The 14,439-nt window shown below is 48.1% G+C and overlaps 1 protein-coding gene across 1 annotated transcript in view; it reads right to left on the minus strand.

Moving 5' to 3' along the window:
* Txnrd2 (thioredoxin reductase 2) overlaps nt 1-14,439 on the minus strand; it is a 48,042-nt gene that overhangs the window by 32,903 nt on the left and 700 nt on the right. Inside the window, exons 2-8 of the mRNA NM_022584.3 lie at nt 13,178-13,243; nt 7,026-7,082; nt 6,005-6,149; nt 5,156-5,230; nt 3,123-3,201; nt 1,992-2,054; nt 548-618 (exon numbers count right to left, since the gene is read on the minus strand). Coding sequence (NP_072106.1) covers nt 548-618; nt 1,992-2,054; nt 3,123-3,201; nt 5,156-5,230; nt 6,005-6,149; nt 7,026-7,082; nt 13,178-13,243 — 556 coding nt within the window. The remainder of the gene's footprint in view (nt 1-547; nt 619-1,991; nt 2,055-3,122; nt 3,202-5,155; nt 5,231-6,004; nt 6,150-7,025; nt 7,083-13,177; nt 13,244-14,439) is intronic.

The raw sequence follows: 14,439 nt of genomic DNA on the forward strand, positions 1-14,439 counted from the left end.
CACCATTTATACCTACATGTATGCACATATTTACAAGTATACATATGTGTACCCGTGCACACTCAAGTGCACACGCCAGTCCACCACTGTTACTGTTTCCCACTAGTTTGCTTGGAAATGCACAAGGCGATGAACAGCTATCAAGCAAGCCTCTGCCGCCCTCTTGTGGCCACTCTGGTCCTTACAAGCAGAAAGTCTGCACGACACAACTGGAGCTGGCCGCATCCAGTATCCTCTGGGCAGGCTGGCACATTTAGCACACGTGTTCTCACCTCCACACTTGGCCATAGCTTAGAGCATGCTCAATGCACAAAGCAGACAGGAGAGGAGATGATTTGCTATACCAGGGCTGACAGCCACTGCCCTGTGTCATGAACAGCTGACTCTGTAACACTCACTACCCTCCGAGATAGTCATGGCACACGGGGAACGTACAGCCCTGCAAAGGGTCTGCAAAGGGCTGCCATTCCTTCTGTTAGAGAATGGCCTTATGGCTCCAGTAGGAGAAGAAAGCAGATACACCAGCACAACATACCCCAGGCCTTACGTTTTCCCAGGGGACTCCTTCAGCCAGAAGATGTCATCACTTGTGATTCCGTGTTCCAGGGCTCCTTTGACCTATGGAGGAAGAGAGGACTCATGCAATAAGACTGCCATTGCCTGAAAAAGCAGCCTCCATTTGGCAGAAATAACTCAGTCCCAGGACGAGCGAGCTTCCATGTTGGATATCTATCTTCAGGTTGTGTCTCTGGGGATGGGAGGTGACTGCACGTTATGTCTGGTGCTGGGCTCTTTCTCAAGCATGCAGCCTGCCCAGGAAGGCAGGGGCAGAAGTCCCATCCTCTTGATCAGAGCTACGATGCAGTCATGCAGAAAGAACGCAGTATGGACTAATGGCTCCTACAGGCAGGCAAAGACTGTGTGGCTCCTGATTTTAAAGGAAACCCCTGCAGTCCTTCGCCGGCAATAAGAGGCCTAGATAGACTCCAGTGACCACACATGACGAAAAAGAAAGGTTTCACAAAACCAGCTCAGAGAAGTCACCGTAGCAATGGGTAGATCCCAGTGGGGAGTCATACGTAATAATACTTGAAATATTCTGCTTTCAACCAAAAGCCTGAGGTATGGGAGGAAATAAGAAACTGACTTCTAGATACAGTTGCAGGGGGATAAATATGGCCTCACTGGAAAACAAGCTAGTGATCTCTCAAAAGATTAAGCCAAATGAGCTAATGACCTTGTTCTGTTCTTAATAAATACCCAAGAGAAGCTCAAACAAACTCCAGAAAGACCTTTCACACGGGTGCTCACAGCACATCATGATTCATGACAGCTACAAAGAGGAAGCAACTGAGGCATTTGAGGAGGGCCAGGCGGATTAACAAAAGGCAGTGTTTGCATAAAATGGAATAGTATGCAGTCTTAAAAAAGAAGACTCTGATACATGTAGGGTTAAACACTGAGCACATTATGCTGATAAAATAAACCAACACCAAGCACGTATGTCATATGCACTTGTATGAGGCCCCTGGAATCTAGAAACCAGGAAGTTGTAGCAAAGAACCAGCTTGGAATTTCTGAAAAGGATCTAGAGATGGAAGGAATGGGAAGAACCACTAAAAATGTATTGAAGCATTGTGCCCCCCAAAAAGAATTAATTTCTGGTGAGGGGGACAGAGGAAGGCGAAGGGTAAGACTGGATTAAGGCCCTGGCGTTCTGAAGTTAGGAAAGCAACTGGCAATGGAGGCCAGGTGTGACACCCACCACACATTTCAGTCACAGCTAACTTGGGAGGCTGAGGTGGACAAACATGGACCCCAGATGATCGGAAGCAGCCTGGACAACACAGCTAAACACTGAGGGAGGAGAGAGGACACGGCCCGGGAGCCCGCATTGTGCAGTGGCCCTGAGCCACCACCCTGTGGCATAGATTCAGGGAGGCCTGAAAATGGCAAAGTGCAGAGGAATGAGGGTACAGCAAGCCACTTACCTGTGTGGGGTACTTCGGCCGTCCTCCTGTAGCGATGACTATGTGCTTGGCTGAAAGCTGAGTCTGGGGATAAACAGAATCATAGTCAAACAGTGAATGGTCGACTGCCAAGGAGCTCAGATGCCTGTGGTAGCTGGGGTGGCAGTTTCTACTGTAGCGGGACGTTCTACCCGTATGTCATAAGTCACAGAGCAGGGATCTCACAACGTCCACTCAACAGGAGGGCCAGGCAGAAGGGGTAGTGAGGTGTTCCGGCTCCAGACACTCCACAGTGTATAAGGCCTTTGCAAATACTGCCTTCTCAGAGCCCCACAAACACTGCAGGAAGGGAGTGACTCTCACCCCAAACTGCAGGACGGCCAGCTGTGGCATTTGAACTGCTTAATAAGGGGTGCGTGTAGCTAAAGACTGATCTAGCTCAGGTTAGGGAGGCCACTAAACTGCACCCCACCTCTATTCAGTCTATGTCTGCGTCTGTGTGTGTATGTCTGTCTGCATGTGTCCGTGCACAAGTCTGTGTGTACACAAGTCTGCCACTAAACTGCACCCCACCTCTATTCAATCTATGTCTGCGTCTGTATGTGTGTGTCTGTCTGCATGTGTCCGTACACAGGTCTGTGTGCGCAAGTCTGTGTGCACAAGTCTGCCACTAAACTGCACCCCCACCTCTATTCAATCTATGTCTGAGTCTGTGTGTGTATATATGTCTGCACGTGTCTTTGCACATATCTGTGTGTGCACAAGTCTGTGTGCATGTTTATGCTCGTCTGTATGTGTCTGTGTGTGCATGCATGTGTGTATTTGTGTGTACATGCATGTGCCTGTGCATACATGTGTCTGTGTGTGTGCACATGCCTGTGCGTGCATGTATCTGTTTCCATGTGTGTACATGTGCCTCTGTTGAGGAGACATGGTCCCACTATATAGCCCAGGACTGGTCTAGGACTCAAGATTCTGTTTCTGCCTTCCCAGTGCTGGGCTCTCCGGCTTGGCGACTGCATCCAGCTGTTGAATAACTCTGAAGAAGTGTGACTTCAAAGGCAGCTGTTAACACCAGATCAACACCCAGGTCAAACAAAACTGGAATCGGGTGCCACAGGAACCCTGAGAGGCAGGCTGATGGACACTTACCACCTTCCCGGCTTTGTCGACACCGTGAACTGTGTGCTCGTTGACAAAGCTGGCTTTGATGTTAAAGTACTTGACTTTCCTGCAACATAAAGATAAGATTGTCTTTTCTCTTTTCTTTTCTGAGACAGGGTCTCGTGTTTTCCAGGCCTCAAACCCCTAAGTTAGAGTTTCTATTCCTGAAGAAACACCGTGACCAAAAGCAACTTGGGCAGGAAAGGACTTATTTTCCCTACACTTTCCCATCACTGTTTATCACTGAAGAGAGTCGGGGCGAGAACTCAGAGGCAGGAGTTGATGCACTGACCACGCACAGGTGCTGAGTACCGGCGTGCTCCTGTGGCTTGCTCAGGTTACTCTCTTGTTTGGTTTTTTGATGTTTTTTGTTTTGTTTTGGTTGCTGTTGTTTCGAGACAGGGTTTCTTTATAGCCCTGGCTTCACTATGTAGACCAAGCTGGCCTTGAACTCACAGATACACCTCCCAAGGGTTGGGACTAAAGGTATATGCCACCACCCACAATGGGCTGAGCCCTCCCCTGTCAAACACCGATTAAGAAAATGCCCTACAGGCTTGCCTACGCCCAATCTTTTTTTTTTTTTTTTTTTTTTTTCCCATGTGGTGAGATTTAATGGGGGAATGAGACAAGAGGAAGGGGCAAGAAAAAGAAGAGAAAAAGACGCCTACGCCCAATCTTATGAGGGCAATGCCAATCAATGTTCCTTCCTCTCAAATGGCTCTACCTTGTGTCCAGTTGGCACAGTCACTATGTGGCCAAGGATGACTCTGAACCCCTGATCTTCCGGCCCCCACCTCCACAGAGCCTGTAAACCAGGATTACAGGTATGCACCACCACCATGCCTGTCTCTAAAATTAAGATTCTTCAAACACTTCCTCTGCAGACTCAGCCTCCGGGGCTGGTTAGACAGGTAGGGCCATGCGGGCTGCTGGGAGGCAGAGTTGGAGCTGGGCAGCACACATACACAACATAAACAAACACATGTAAAGATCTTTTAATGAGCAAGAAAGAAGAAACAGCTCCAGCCCAGGGCCAGCTGCCTGCGGCCAGACTGGGACAAGTAAGTGGGAAAGCACACTGGAAGCCAGAACACCTTGCCTGTCACTCGGGTCCCTGAGACATGGCAACCACAGATGTCAAAATAGGGATAGAGCCATGCTTGGTACATCCAGAAAGCCCAAGCTGTGTCTGGCAGAGGGAGGGAACCAGGCCTCCAAGAGGAAGTCCCATGGGAACTGAAGTGCCTACCAAATATACTTAAGCACAGAGGAGGCCAGGAGAGCAGGCATGGTGAGGCTGTGGCACGGTGTAACAGGCATGTGGTAAGCAGTGACCCATCCTCCCATCTCAAAGGCCACATAGTAGCAGCGGTAGTCAGTGTCCGGGTCCCTCTCCCTCCCTCTCTGGTCCGGCTTTCACTTATCTTGGCAATCAAGAAAGAGTCTTAGTAACACAGACACATAGTGAGCATGCCACACTGGACCTCTTCAGTGGTTAAAAGCACTCACTGGCTGTTCTTCCAGAGCACTGGGTTTAAGTCCCAGCACCCGTAAGGTGGCTCACAACCACCTGTCATTCCAGTTCCTGGGGACCCAACATCCCTTTGTAGGCACCAGGCACACGGGTGGGACACAGACATACATGCAGGAGCACATGAGCAGAAATACCTGCCCCTCAGATCCTTTGCTGCCTGACTTGGGGCTCACCAGGCTCCATGCTCTAAACTGTGAAGGGACACAGTGGCTTGCTCCAGGGTGGCCAGCCTGTCACTGCTCATCAACCCACCCAGTTCCATTCACAGCCTCAGGCCTGAGGCCTCTCCTGCCTCTCACTCTCTCGCCAGCTCCAAACATTCAGCCAGCACACCCCTCCTTTACTGTCAGTTCCAGGCTTCTGTGGCATCCCCATGAGAACTCTCGTGTAATTACTACCAGGGGTACAGAATGACCACAAGAAGGCTAGGAAGGTGGTGCCTGTGCCACATCACATGGCCACTGGGTACTGAGAGTTTCGATACCTGTCCTGCAGTTGGACACGATGACCCCAGTTCAAGGACTTCACATGGTTTTGCACGGCTTCGGCCATTGCCTTCCTGTTGACACACACAAAAAAAAACATGAAACCCACAGCAGCGGAGTTGCCTGCAGCGTTCATTGAGGCAGTGAGAAAAAACCATGTACCCCATGACTATCAGGAAGTTGAGGTGTGGAAACTTTATTTTTTGGAGGGAGGCAAGGTTTCTCTAAGTAGCCCAGGCTGGCCTCAAGCTTCAGATCCTCCTTTCTCAGCCTTCTGAATCTGGAAAAGTGTGCACCACCATACCCATTTTGCAGACATGTTGAAGGGACTAAAGTCTGACACTCGTCCTCCATGGCTGCCTATCTCTGACTGGGGTTTGGGGCTATGGAATCCTGGGCTCTCTCTTTTCCCCAAGGAATTTAGCATGCTCCACCTTCGTCACCAGAAGTGTATGGCAAGCTGGCCCAGCTGAGCCAGGACTAGAGATGTTCCCTGGGATGAGAGTAAAGAAAAATCTCTTGTGAACTGTACAGAAGCATCACCTGTCAATAAAAAAAGCCTATGGCCAATGAACTGAGACAGGAAATAGGAGGTGGGACTTCCAGTAGGTGGGGGAAGGGAGATTCACCCAGACTCTCCTAAACCTGAAGAGAAGTAACTAGCTAAGTGGTGGGACTTACAGGTAGTTAAGTCAGGGAGCAAGTCAGGGCTTTTATTCATATATATGAAGTCTCAGAGTCATTATTTTGGGGAACAAAGAGGCCAGGTAGAAAAGCTCACAGTTGCAGATGAGTGGCAGAGAGCAAATCTCTCCTCTCAAGGGGACCCCACAGCAAGGGCTCCTTACCAGTTGTGCTGGACAGGCTGGGCCACCTCCCAGCCGTAGTGCTGAGCATCTCTGATCATGCCCCCCAGCAGTGCGGCCTGATGCATCAGCTTCTTGGGTATGCAGCCCACGTTGACACAGGTGCCACCAAGGCCCCATTTGGTGCCTGGAATATCAGAAAAAGCATATATATGTGTGTATGGATATATATGTGTGTACACGTACGTGTGTCTATGCATGTGTACTTGTGTTGCAGGGGTCAGAACCCAAGCCTTTGCATACGCTAGGGAAGTATTCTGTTACCAAGTCACCCAGGCCCTGGTAGGGGTGGATTTGAATCCCCATGTAGGGAGTACCAGAGGCTTTCATTTTACAGGCTCAGAATGCCTTAGGGACCTTCTATTGTGTGACTTGAACTCAGCCCCAGTGAGCCTTCCCATGTGGATTTGCTCCCTGTGTCTATACTCAGAGTCGTTTTCTTAAAAATTGAGATGCTGGAGCAATGGCTCAGCGGTTAAGAGCACTAGTTCCTCTTCCAGAGGACCCAGGTTCAATTCCCAGCACCCACAAGGCAGCTCACAGCGGTCTTTAACTCCTGTTCAGGGGATCTGATTCCCTCACACACACACAAGCAAAACAACAATGTACATAAAATAAATTTTTTAATTAAAATTTTTTTAACATTTTATTATTTTTCTGTATGAGTGTTTTGTGTACATATATGTGTGTAAGCCACATATGTGCAGTGCTCACGGGGGCCAGAAGAGAGTGTCAGATCCTCTGGGACTGAAGTTATAGCCATGAGCCATCAGGTGGAAATCAAATCTCAGTCCTCTGGAGGAGCAGCCAGTGCTCTTGACCACTGAGCCATCTCGCCATCATTTTAAAATAACAATGTTGTAGAAATGTTTGTATGTTGAGCGGGACACTCTGTGGGACTATGAGTGTATGACTTCAGTGTAAGCTGAACGTGAGCTGCGTCCCATGTCCCTACTCTCCTACCTTCCCCCTAGGAGTCATGGCTCCTGTCTGGGCTGCCTACCTCGGGGAGAGGGTTCCACATAGTCAGCCACAGCCACCTTCCTTCCCAGCTGAGCCGCTGAAATGACAAGGACATCTGCAGGTGAGCACAGCAGGAAACTGGCACAGAGCTTCCCAGGAGCCTATGAGACCCAGGAGGTAGGGGTCCTGTCCAGTCCCTGAGCACAGAGGCAGGAGGGTGTCCTGGTTCCTTCCCTACACCCACGCAGCTGCCCACCAGCTTTGCACCAGCCCTTCCTGGGACCCACCCAGCTCGCTGCCTGCAGGCAGGAGGCCTGCAGCCTCTTTGAAGACTCCAGTGTTCACGCCCCACACTGAGGCAGTGCTAGGATGCCCCACTGCCAGAGTTCCTGCTCCCACCGACTGTTGGATGTTCAGGGCAAGCAACCAAGTCTAGACTTATAGCACACGATGTCAGCCACTGACAGAGTGGCTGCGACACACACGGAACACCTGTCAGGCAGAGCTGAGGTGGGGAATTGGGGTTGAAGGGAATGTATGACATTACTCAGCATAAAAAGGAAAGTCTTGAGACACGATGTATCATGAATGACCATGGATGATGCCCCAACAAGTGAAAGAAACGGCAAAGATCACAGGGTCCCATTGATATGAAGTAAGGAGAAGCAGCAAAGCCACTAAGACAGAAAGTAGTGGGTACAAGGCTCAGGGAAGAGATGGGATGAAAAACTGGGGAGGGTGATTACTAATGAGTAATAATAATAATAACTACAATAATAGTAACAATAATGAGAGGTACCCAGGTGGAGATGAAAATTATCTAAATGATGGCGGTTATGCATTATTAGGAAGTGTGGCTTTGTTGGAGGAAGTGTGTCACTGTGGGGTGGGCTTTGAGGTCTCACATATGCTCAAGCCACGCACACAGTCTCCTCCTTGCTGCCTGCGGATCAACTCTGGGCTACCTCTCCAACTCCATGTCTGCCTGCAAGCTGCCATGCTTCCCACCCTGATGATAATAATGGATTGAACCTCTGAAAACTGTAAGCCAGCCCCAATTAAACACTGTCTTCATAAGAGTTGCCTTGGTCATGGTGTCTCTTCACTGCAATAAAACCCCAACTAAGACAGCCAGTCTGTGGGATGTTTTTTCCATTAATGATTGCTGTGGGAAGAACCAACCCACTGTGAGTTGGGCCACCCATAACGGTTCTGGAGTATATTAAGAAGTAAAGTGGGGGCTGGAGAGATGGCTCAGTGGTTAGATCTGACTGCTCTTCCAGAGGTCCTGAGTTCAATTCCCAGCAACCACACAGAAGCTCACAACCATCTGTAATGAGATCTGATGCCCTCTTCTGAAGCTGTCTGAATACAGCTACAATGGACTCATATAAAATAAATAAATAAATCTTTGAAAGAAAAAGAAAAAGAGAAAAAAAAAAAAAGCAAAGTGAGCAGGCCCAGGGGAGCAATCCAGTAAGCAGCCCTTCTCAGCAGCCTCTGCTTCATTCAGTTCCTGCCTCCAGGTTCCTGCCTTGAGCTCTGGCCCTGCTTCCCTAAAGACAGACAGCGACATGGAAGTGTAAGCCAAATAAAGCCTTTTCCTCCAAGTTCCTTTTATTTTTTTTAAAAAGACTCATTTATTATATATGAGTACACTGTAGCTGTCAGACACGCCAGAAGAGGGCATCAGATCCCATTACAGATGGCTGTGAGTCACCATGTGGTTGCTGGGATTTGAACTCAGGACCTCTGGAAAAGCAGTCAGTGCTCTTAACCACCGAGCCATCTCTCCAGCCCCCAAGTTCCTTTTGATTGGAATGTTTTATAGCAGCAGAAAGCAAACAGGAAACAGAATTCAATATGAGGACTGTGAGCTATTGCTGTGGGGACCTGACCATGCTGTTTTGGGAGGACTGTAGCAGTGTCTGTTTGAAGCTTCAGGTTGGAAAAGCCATTGCATGTTGCGAGCCTACCAGAAGGCCTGTGTGTGTGGAGGGCAGAGCTGGAGAGGTGGAAGTGCTTAAGCCCTTTAGAGCCCAGCGATCCTGAGTGAGCCCCAGACCTTGGACAATGAGTTACAGGGTTTGATTTATACTGCTGGATGTTGGTTTTGCTTTGATCTAATTGTAACCGTGCCCTGGTCCCTCCCTCTTGGAATAAGAATGTAACTTTTTTATTTTATAGGAGCCTGATGTTGAAAGACTTTGAACTTTCCAAGAACTATTAGATCTTAAAAGAGGACTTGAACTTTTAAAGTATTGACATTTTTAAAGACTGGAGCTTTTAACATTGTATTGACTTTGACACTGTGATATTAACATAATATCACATAACATAATGTGGAGATAAACAGAAAGGAAAGTTTGTGATTTGACAGTGATATCTTCCTGTATGAGGGTGACAAAGGGTCAATTATGCTGGTTAGTTCTTGTCAGTTTAATAAAAGCTGGGAAGAGGGAACCTCAATTCAGAAAGTGCCTCCATCGGACTGGCCTGTAGGATATTTTCACAAGTCTGTGAGGGTATTTTCTTGATTTGTAATTGATATGGAAGAGTCCGGACCACCGTGGGCGGTGCCATCCCTAGCCAGGTCGTCTTGTGGTTTCTTATAAAAGAAACTTAGCTGAGCAGGCCAGAGGGAGCCAGCCAGTAAGCAGCACTCCTCAATGGCTCTGTCCCACTTCCTGCCTCCAGGTTCCTGCCTTGACCTCCTGCCCTACTTTCCTCAAGGACGGATGGTCTGTGTCATTGAAGTGCAGGCCAATTAAAACCTTTCCTCCCCAAGTGGCTTTTGGTTAGAATGCTTTAGCATGGCAATAGGAAACAAGCCAAAAAATTGCACAGTAAAAACTGTAGGGCACGGGTAGCGTGGGGGAGGCTGGGGGAGGGGAGGGGAAACTGCAGCCAGAATGTAATGCATGAGAGAAGGATAAAAACCAAAACAAAACAATGAGGTGATCGCCTGTAACCTGAGTACTTCAGAGGTGTGGGCGGAAGGATTGAGAATCTGAGGTCCACCTGGGCCACATAATTGGACTCTGTCTTAAAACAATTTTATTTTTATCTTTATTTGAATTCTTTTTTTTTTTGGAGCTGAGGACCGAACCCAGGGCCTTGCGCTTGCTAGGCAAGCACTCTACCACTGAGTTAAATCCCCAACCCCAGATCTGCCTGCTTCTTGAGTGCCAGGATTGGAGCCATGCACCCCCACATCTGAGCCAGCAGTGTGTGCACCTCATGGCTAGAAGAGGGTACTGAATCCCCTGTGACTAGAGTTACAGGCAGTTGGGAGTGGCCTGACAGATGCTGGGAACCAAGTCCAGGTCTTCCGCAGAGAGAGGTGGGGGGGGGGGGGCGGAGAGAGGGAGGGAGGGAGGGAGGGAGTGAGGGGAAGAGAGAGAGAGAGAGAGAGAGAGAGAGAGAGAGAGAGAGAGAGAGAGAGAGCTGCTCCAGTTTCCCTAGAGAATTTCATGCACATCTATAATCCAAGCACGTGGGAAGCTGAGGCAAAAGATCAGGAGTTCAAGGCCAGACTCAGCTATATAGCAAGTTTTAGGTCATCCAGGGCCACATCAGAACCTGTCCCATAGAAACCCAAACAAGGGGAAAGGAAACTGGGAAGAGTAATGAACTGAACTGTAGCCTTCCTGCTAAAATTCATAAGTTACTCACAACCCTCGGTACCAAAGAATATGACTATATTTGGAGATAAAGCCACACAGACACAGACACACACGTTCATAACACCAATGTTGACAACAAAGATGAGGGCACTGGCTGCTTTCCCAGAGGTTTGGTTCCCAGCACCCACATGGCAGTTCACACCCATCTGTAACTCCAGTTCCAGGGAATCCAACATCTTCTAGCCTAAGTGGACACAGGCACCAGGCATACAATGCACACACACACACACACACACACACACACACACACACACACACACACACAGAGATAGAACAGTCACAACGCATTTAAACAAATGCCCACCAGGCATACAATGCACACACACACACACACACACACACACACACACACACACACACACACAGAACAGTCACAACGCATTTAAACAAACGCCCACCAGGCATACAATGCACACACACGCACACACACACACACACACACACACACACACACACACACACACACACACACAGAACAGTCACAACGCATTTAAACAAATGCCCACATGCAGGTGAGTAGATAAACAAAATATGAGCTCTCCACATGCTGCTGTCACCCACAGTAAACATGAACAAACTACATTCACTCAGTAAATAGCACAACACTCAAAATAACAACGCTGGGGGCTGGAGAGATTGACCAGTGACTAAAAGCACATACTGTTCTTCTGAAGGACTGAGGTTCAATTCCCAGCACTCATGTCAGATAGCTTACAAGCTTTTTGAACTCTAGCCCTCAAGGGATCAGACATCTCTGGCCTTTGAAGGTTCCTGCACTCGCTCACACGTTTACAACCCACAACCAACCTACAGTGGGAAAATCAGGTCAGAGGTTGCCTTGGGATACAGGAAGAGAAAGGCAGAAAGAATTACCGTGGTCTGTGGAAGCTGGGCATTGTAAAGTGTGTCTCCACTCTATCACACCCAAATCCATGCTATAGTGTTACCTTCAGTACGAAGGATTATGGCTATATTTGGACATAAAGTTAAATGAGGTTACAGGATGGTCTATTAGCCAACTGACTGCTAGACTGTAAGGAGAGATTAGGATACAGGGAGTCTCCATGAAGACATGAGAGACACCACCTATAAGCCAAGGAAAGATGTCAGAAGGAGTCAATTCTACTGATTTTTTTTTTTTTTTTATCTTTAGATTGCCAGCATCCAGGACATGGTTTGAATATGCTTGGCCCAGGGAATGGCACTAATAGGAGGTGTGGCCTTGTTGGAATAGGTGTGTCACTGTGGGCGTGGGCTTTAAGACCCTCATTCTAGCTGCCTGGAAGTCAGTCTCTTTATAACAGCCTTCAGAAGACGATGTAGAACTCTCAGTTCCCACCTTGATGATGATGGTTTGAACCTCTGAACCTGTAAGCCAGTTCCAACTGAATGTTTTTACGAGAGTCATGGTGTCTGTTCACAGCAGTAAAACCCTATCTAAGGCAAGAACCTAAGTCAAAGCCAGGCCGTGGTGGGCACACTTTTAGCCCCAGCACCCAGGAGGCAGAGACAGTCCAATCTCTGAGTTTAAGGCCAGTCTGGTTTACAAAGGGAGTTCCAGGACAGCCAAGGGTAAACAGCGAAACCCTGCCTTGAACTGCCCTCCCAACCCAAACAAACAAACAAACAAACAAAAAAGAATGAAAATCAAAACCTCAGTCAATACAAGGCTATAGTTTTGCAGCCACACACTGATGAGAGGCAGCACAGACACAGTTTCCATCCTCACTGTGGTACAGAAGGAGGTAACACGGTGTGTTTCAGACACGCCCTCCTGTCGGATTACTCACTTGATTTTTGTTGCTTGTTTACTTTGAGACAGAATCTTACTATGTCACCCCAGCTGGTCTCAAGCTCCTAGACTCATGTGCTTCCCCCTGCCTCAGCCTCCTGAATAGCTAGTATAACAGATATTTATGATCAGGCCTAACCTCACGCTATTCCCTATAAATATGTACCAGTTTATTGTCTGTCAATTCTAGCTCATTCAAGTAAAATACCATCTCAGAAAAACAAAACACAAAACAAAACAAAAAAACAAAAGTATGGGGCTAAAGCGATGCCTTAGTACTGTTCACAGCAGGAAAACCCTAACTCTCTTTGCAAGAGAGCAGGCCTAATCTTGCAAAGGGCCTGATTTCAGTTCCTGGGACTCACGTCAGAAGGCTCACAACTGCATAATTCCAGCTCCAGGGGATCTGGTGCTCTCTTCTAGAGTCTGCAAGCGCCTACACTCACAATCATATACTCCACTCACAATCATATACATAATTTCAAAACAATAAAAATAAATGTATGAAAAACAGACAGGGATGGGACTATACCACTCTCAGGAAAGAGCAGACTCAGGATGGGTGTGGATTCCAGATTAGCGGGGACACCTGTTCCTAGAACATTCTGCTCCTGGACACAATGGCCCATCTGCACAGCACCACCCTATCCTAGGAGTCTCCAACGCTTCGAAGCCCCAACACACCAAAAGAGACACAAAACACAAGCTACATACCTTCCTTGGCACAAGCTAGGCCACCGGATCCCCCACCGATCACCAAGAGATCAAAGTTCTGCTGCCCTGTGGGGAAGGGACCAGAGGTAAGAAGGTGCCAGACCCACACCGGACCTTGCTCTCGCCCCTTCAGTTCTGTGTGGTGCAAAGTTTATCAGGATAGGGAACCCTATCCTGGGGCAGTCAGGGGTGACCACACTGTCTGACAAATGAAGCACCAGAGAGCGCCATGAGGTGCATGTCCATCTTTGCAGAAAATCTCCCCAACTTCCAAAAGGAGTCTCAGACTTCACTCAGTGTCCTGAGCCAGACAGGACAAAAACATTTTCATTCTACATGCCTTTCAGTGGTAAAGGAGGTGGCTCTTCATCCTAGCAACAAAGAATATGAATATATGTGTGTGTGTGTATGTGTGTGTATGTGTGTGTATATGTGTGTATATATATATATATATATATATATATATGTATGTATGTATGTTCTCTCCCACAGTCAAGAGTCTCAGAGTTGTCCTCAGACCTCCACATGTGTGCCAGGAGCATGTATGCACCTGTACCCATGAACACACTAAATAAATACATGAGTCAAATATAAATATAATACTTTTAAATGGCCACACCTGTTTTTGTCTCCACCTTAAGTAAGCAAGGCTGCAGAGAAAACCCTGGGGCTCCCATATACCTCAAGGTTACTGGCTTGCACCCCACCACAGAAACACACAGATGAAGGTCAGAGGTGGCCCATGGCTTGCAGCTCCACATCTGAACCTATCCCAGGTTCGAGTCCCTGAAAAGACCTGAACAGTTACAAATTATTTGATGGCTTTGATGTGATCCTAGAGAAAAAAAGAGGTGGCAATTCAGCCCTAGGGAGGACCCTGACAGGCAGAGCCACAGATAGGAGGTCCTGTATCTTTACCCTAAAGAAGGATCTTACCTTCCATTGCTGATGCCTATCCTGTCTATTGCCTGAGTGGGGCTCCTATTGGGTCATCCTCCTCTGAGGCCCTACACTGTGCCCTCTGCCTGTTTGCTATCAAACTATTGGTAGGGCTGGCTTATCGTGGGCCACTTGCTTTCTCCCACTGTGCACACCCAGGAGCCTCCTCTCTGATAAACACTTAGAGGAAGCCCACAGTGAAAGTTTCGAGGGTCAGTATGAAGAAGGATATGAGAAGCCTACTGGGGTGGGTTTGCTGTCCTACAGAGCAAAGCCTAGGCAGCAGATATCACAGAACACCTCAGCTGGGTGGTAGCTTCCTG

This window comes from Rattus norvegicus, chromosome 11 (genome assembly GCF_021556685.1).
Source record: "Rattus norvegicus strain SHRSP/BbbUtx chromosome 11, alternate assembly SHRSP_T2T, whole genome shotgun sequence".
Classification (NCBI taxonomy): domain Eukaryota; kingdom Metazoa; phylum Chordata; class Mammalia; order Rodentia; family Muridae; genus Rattus; species Rattus norvegicus.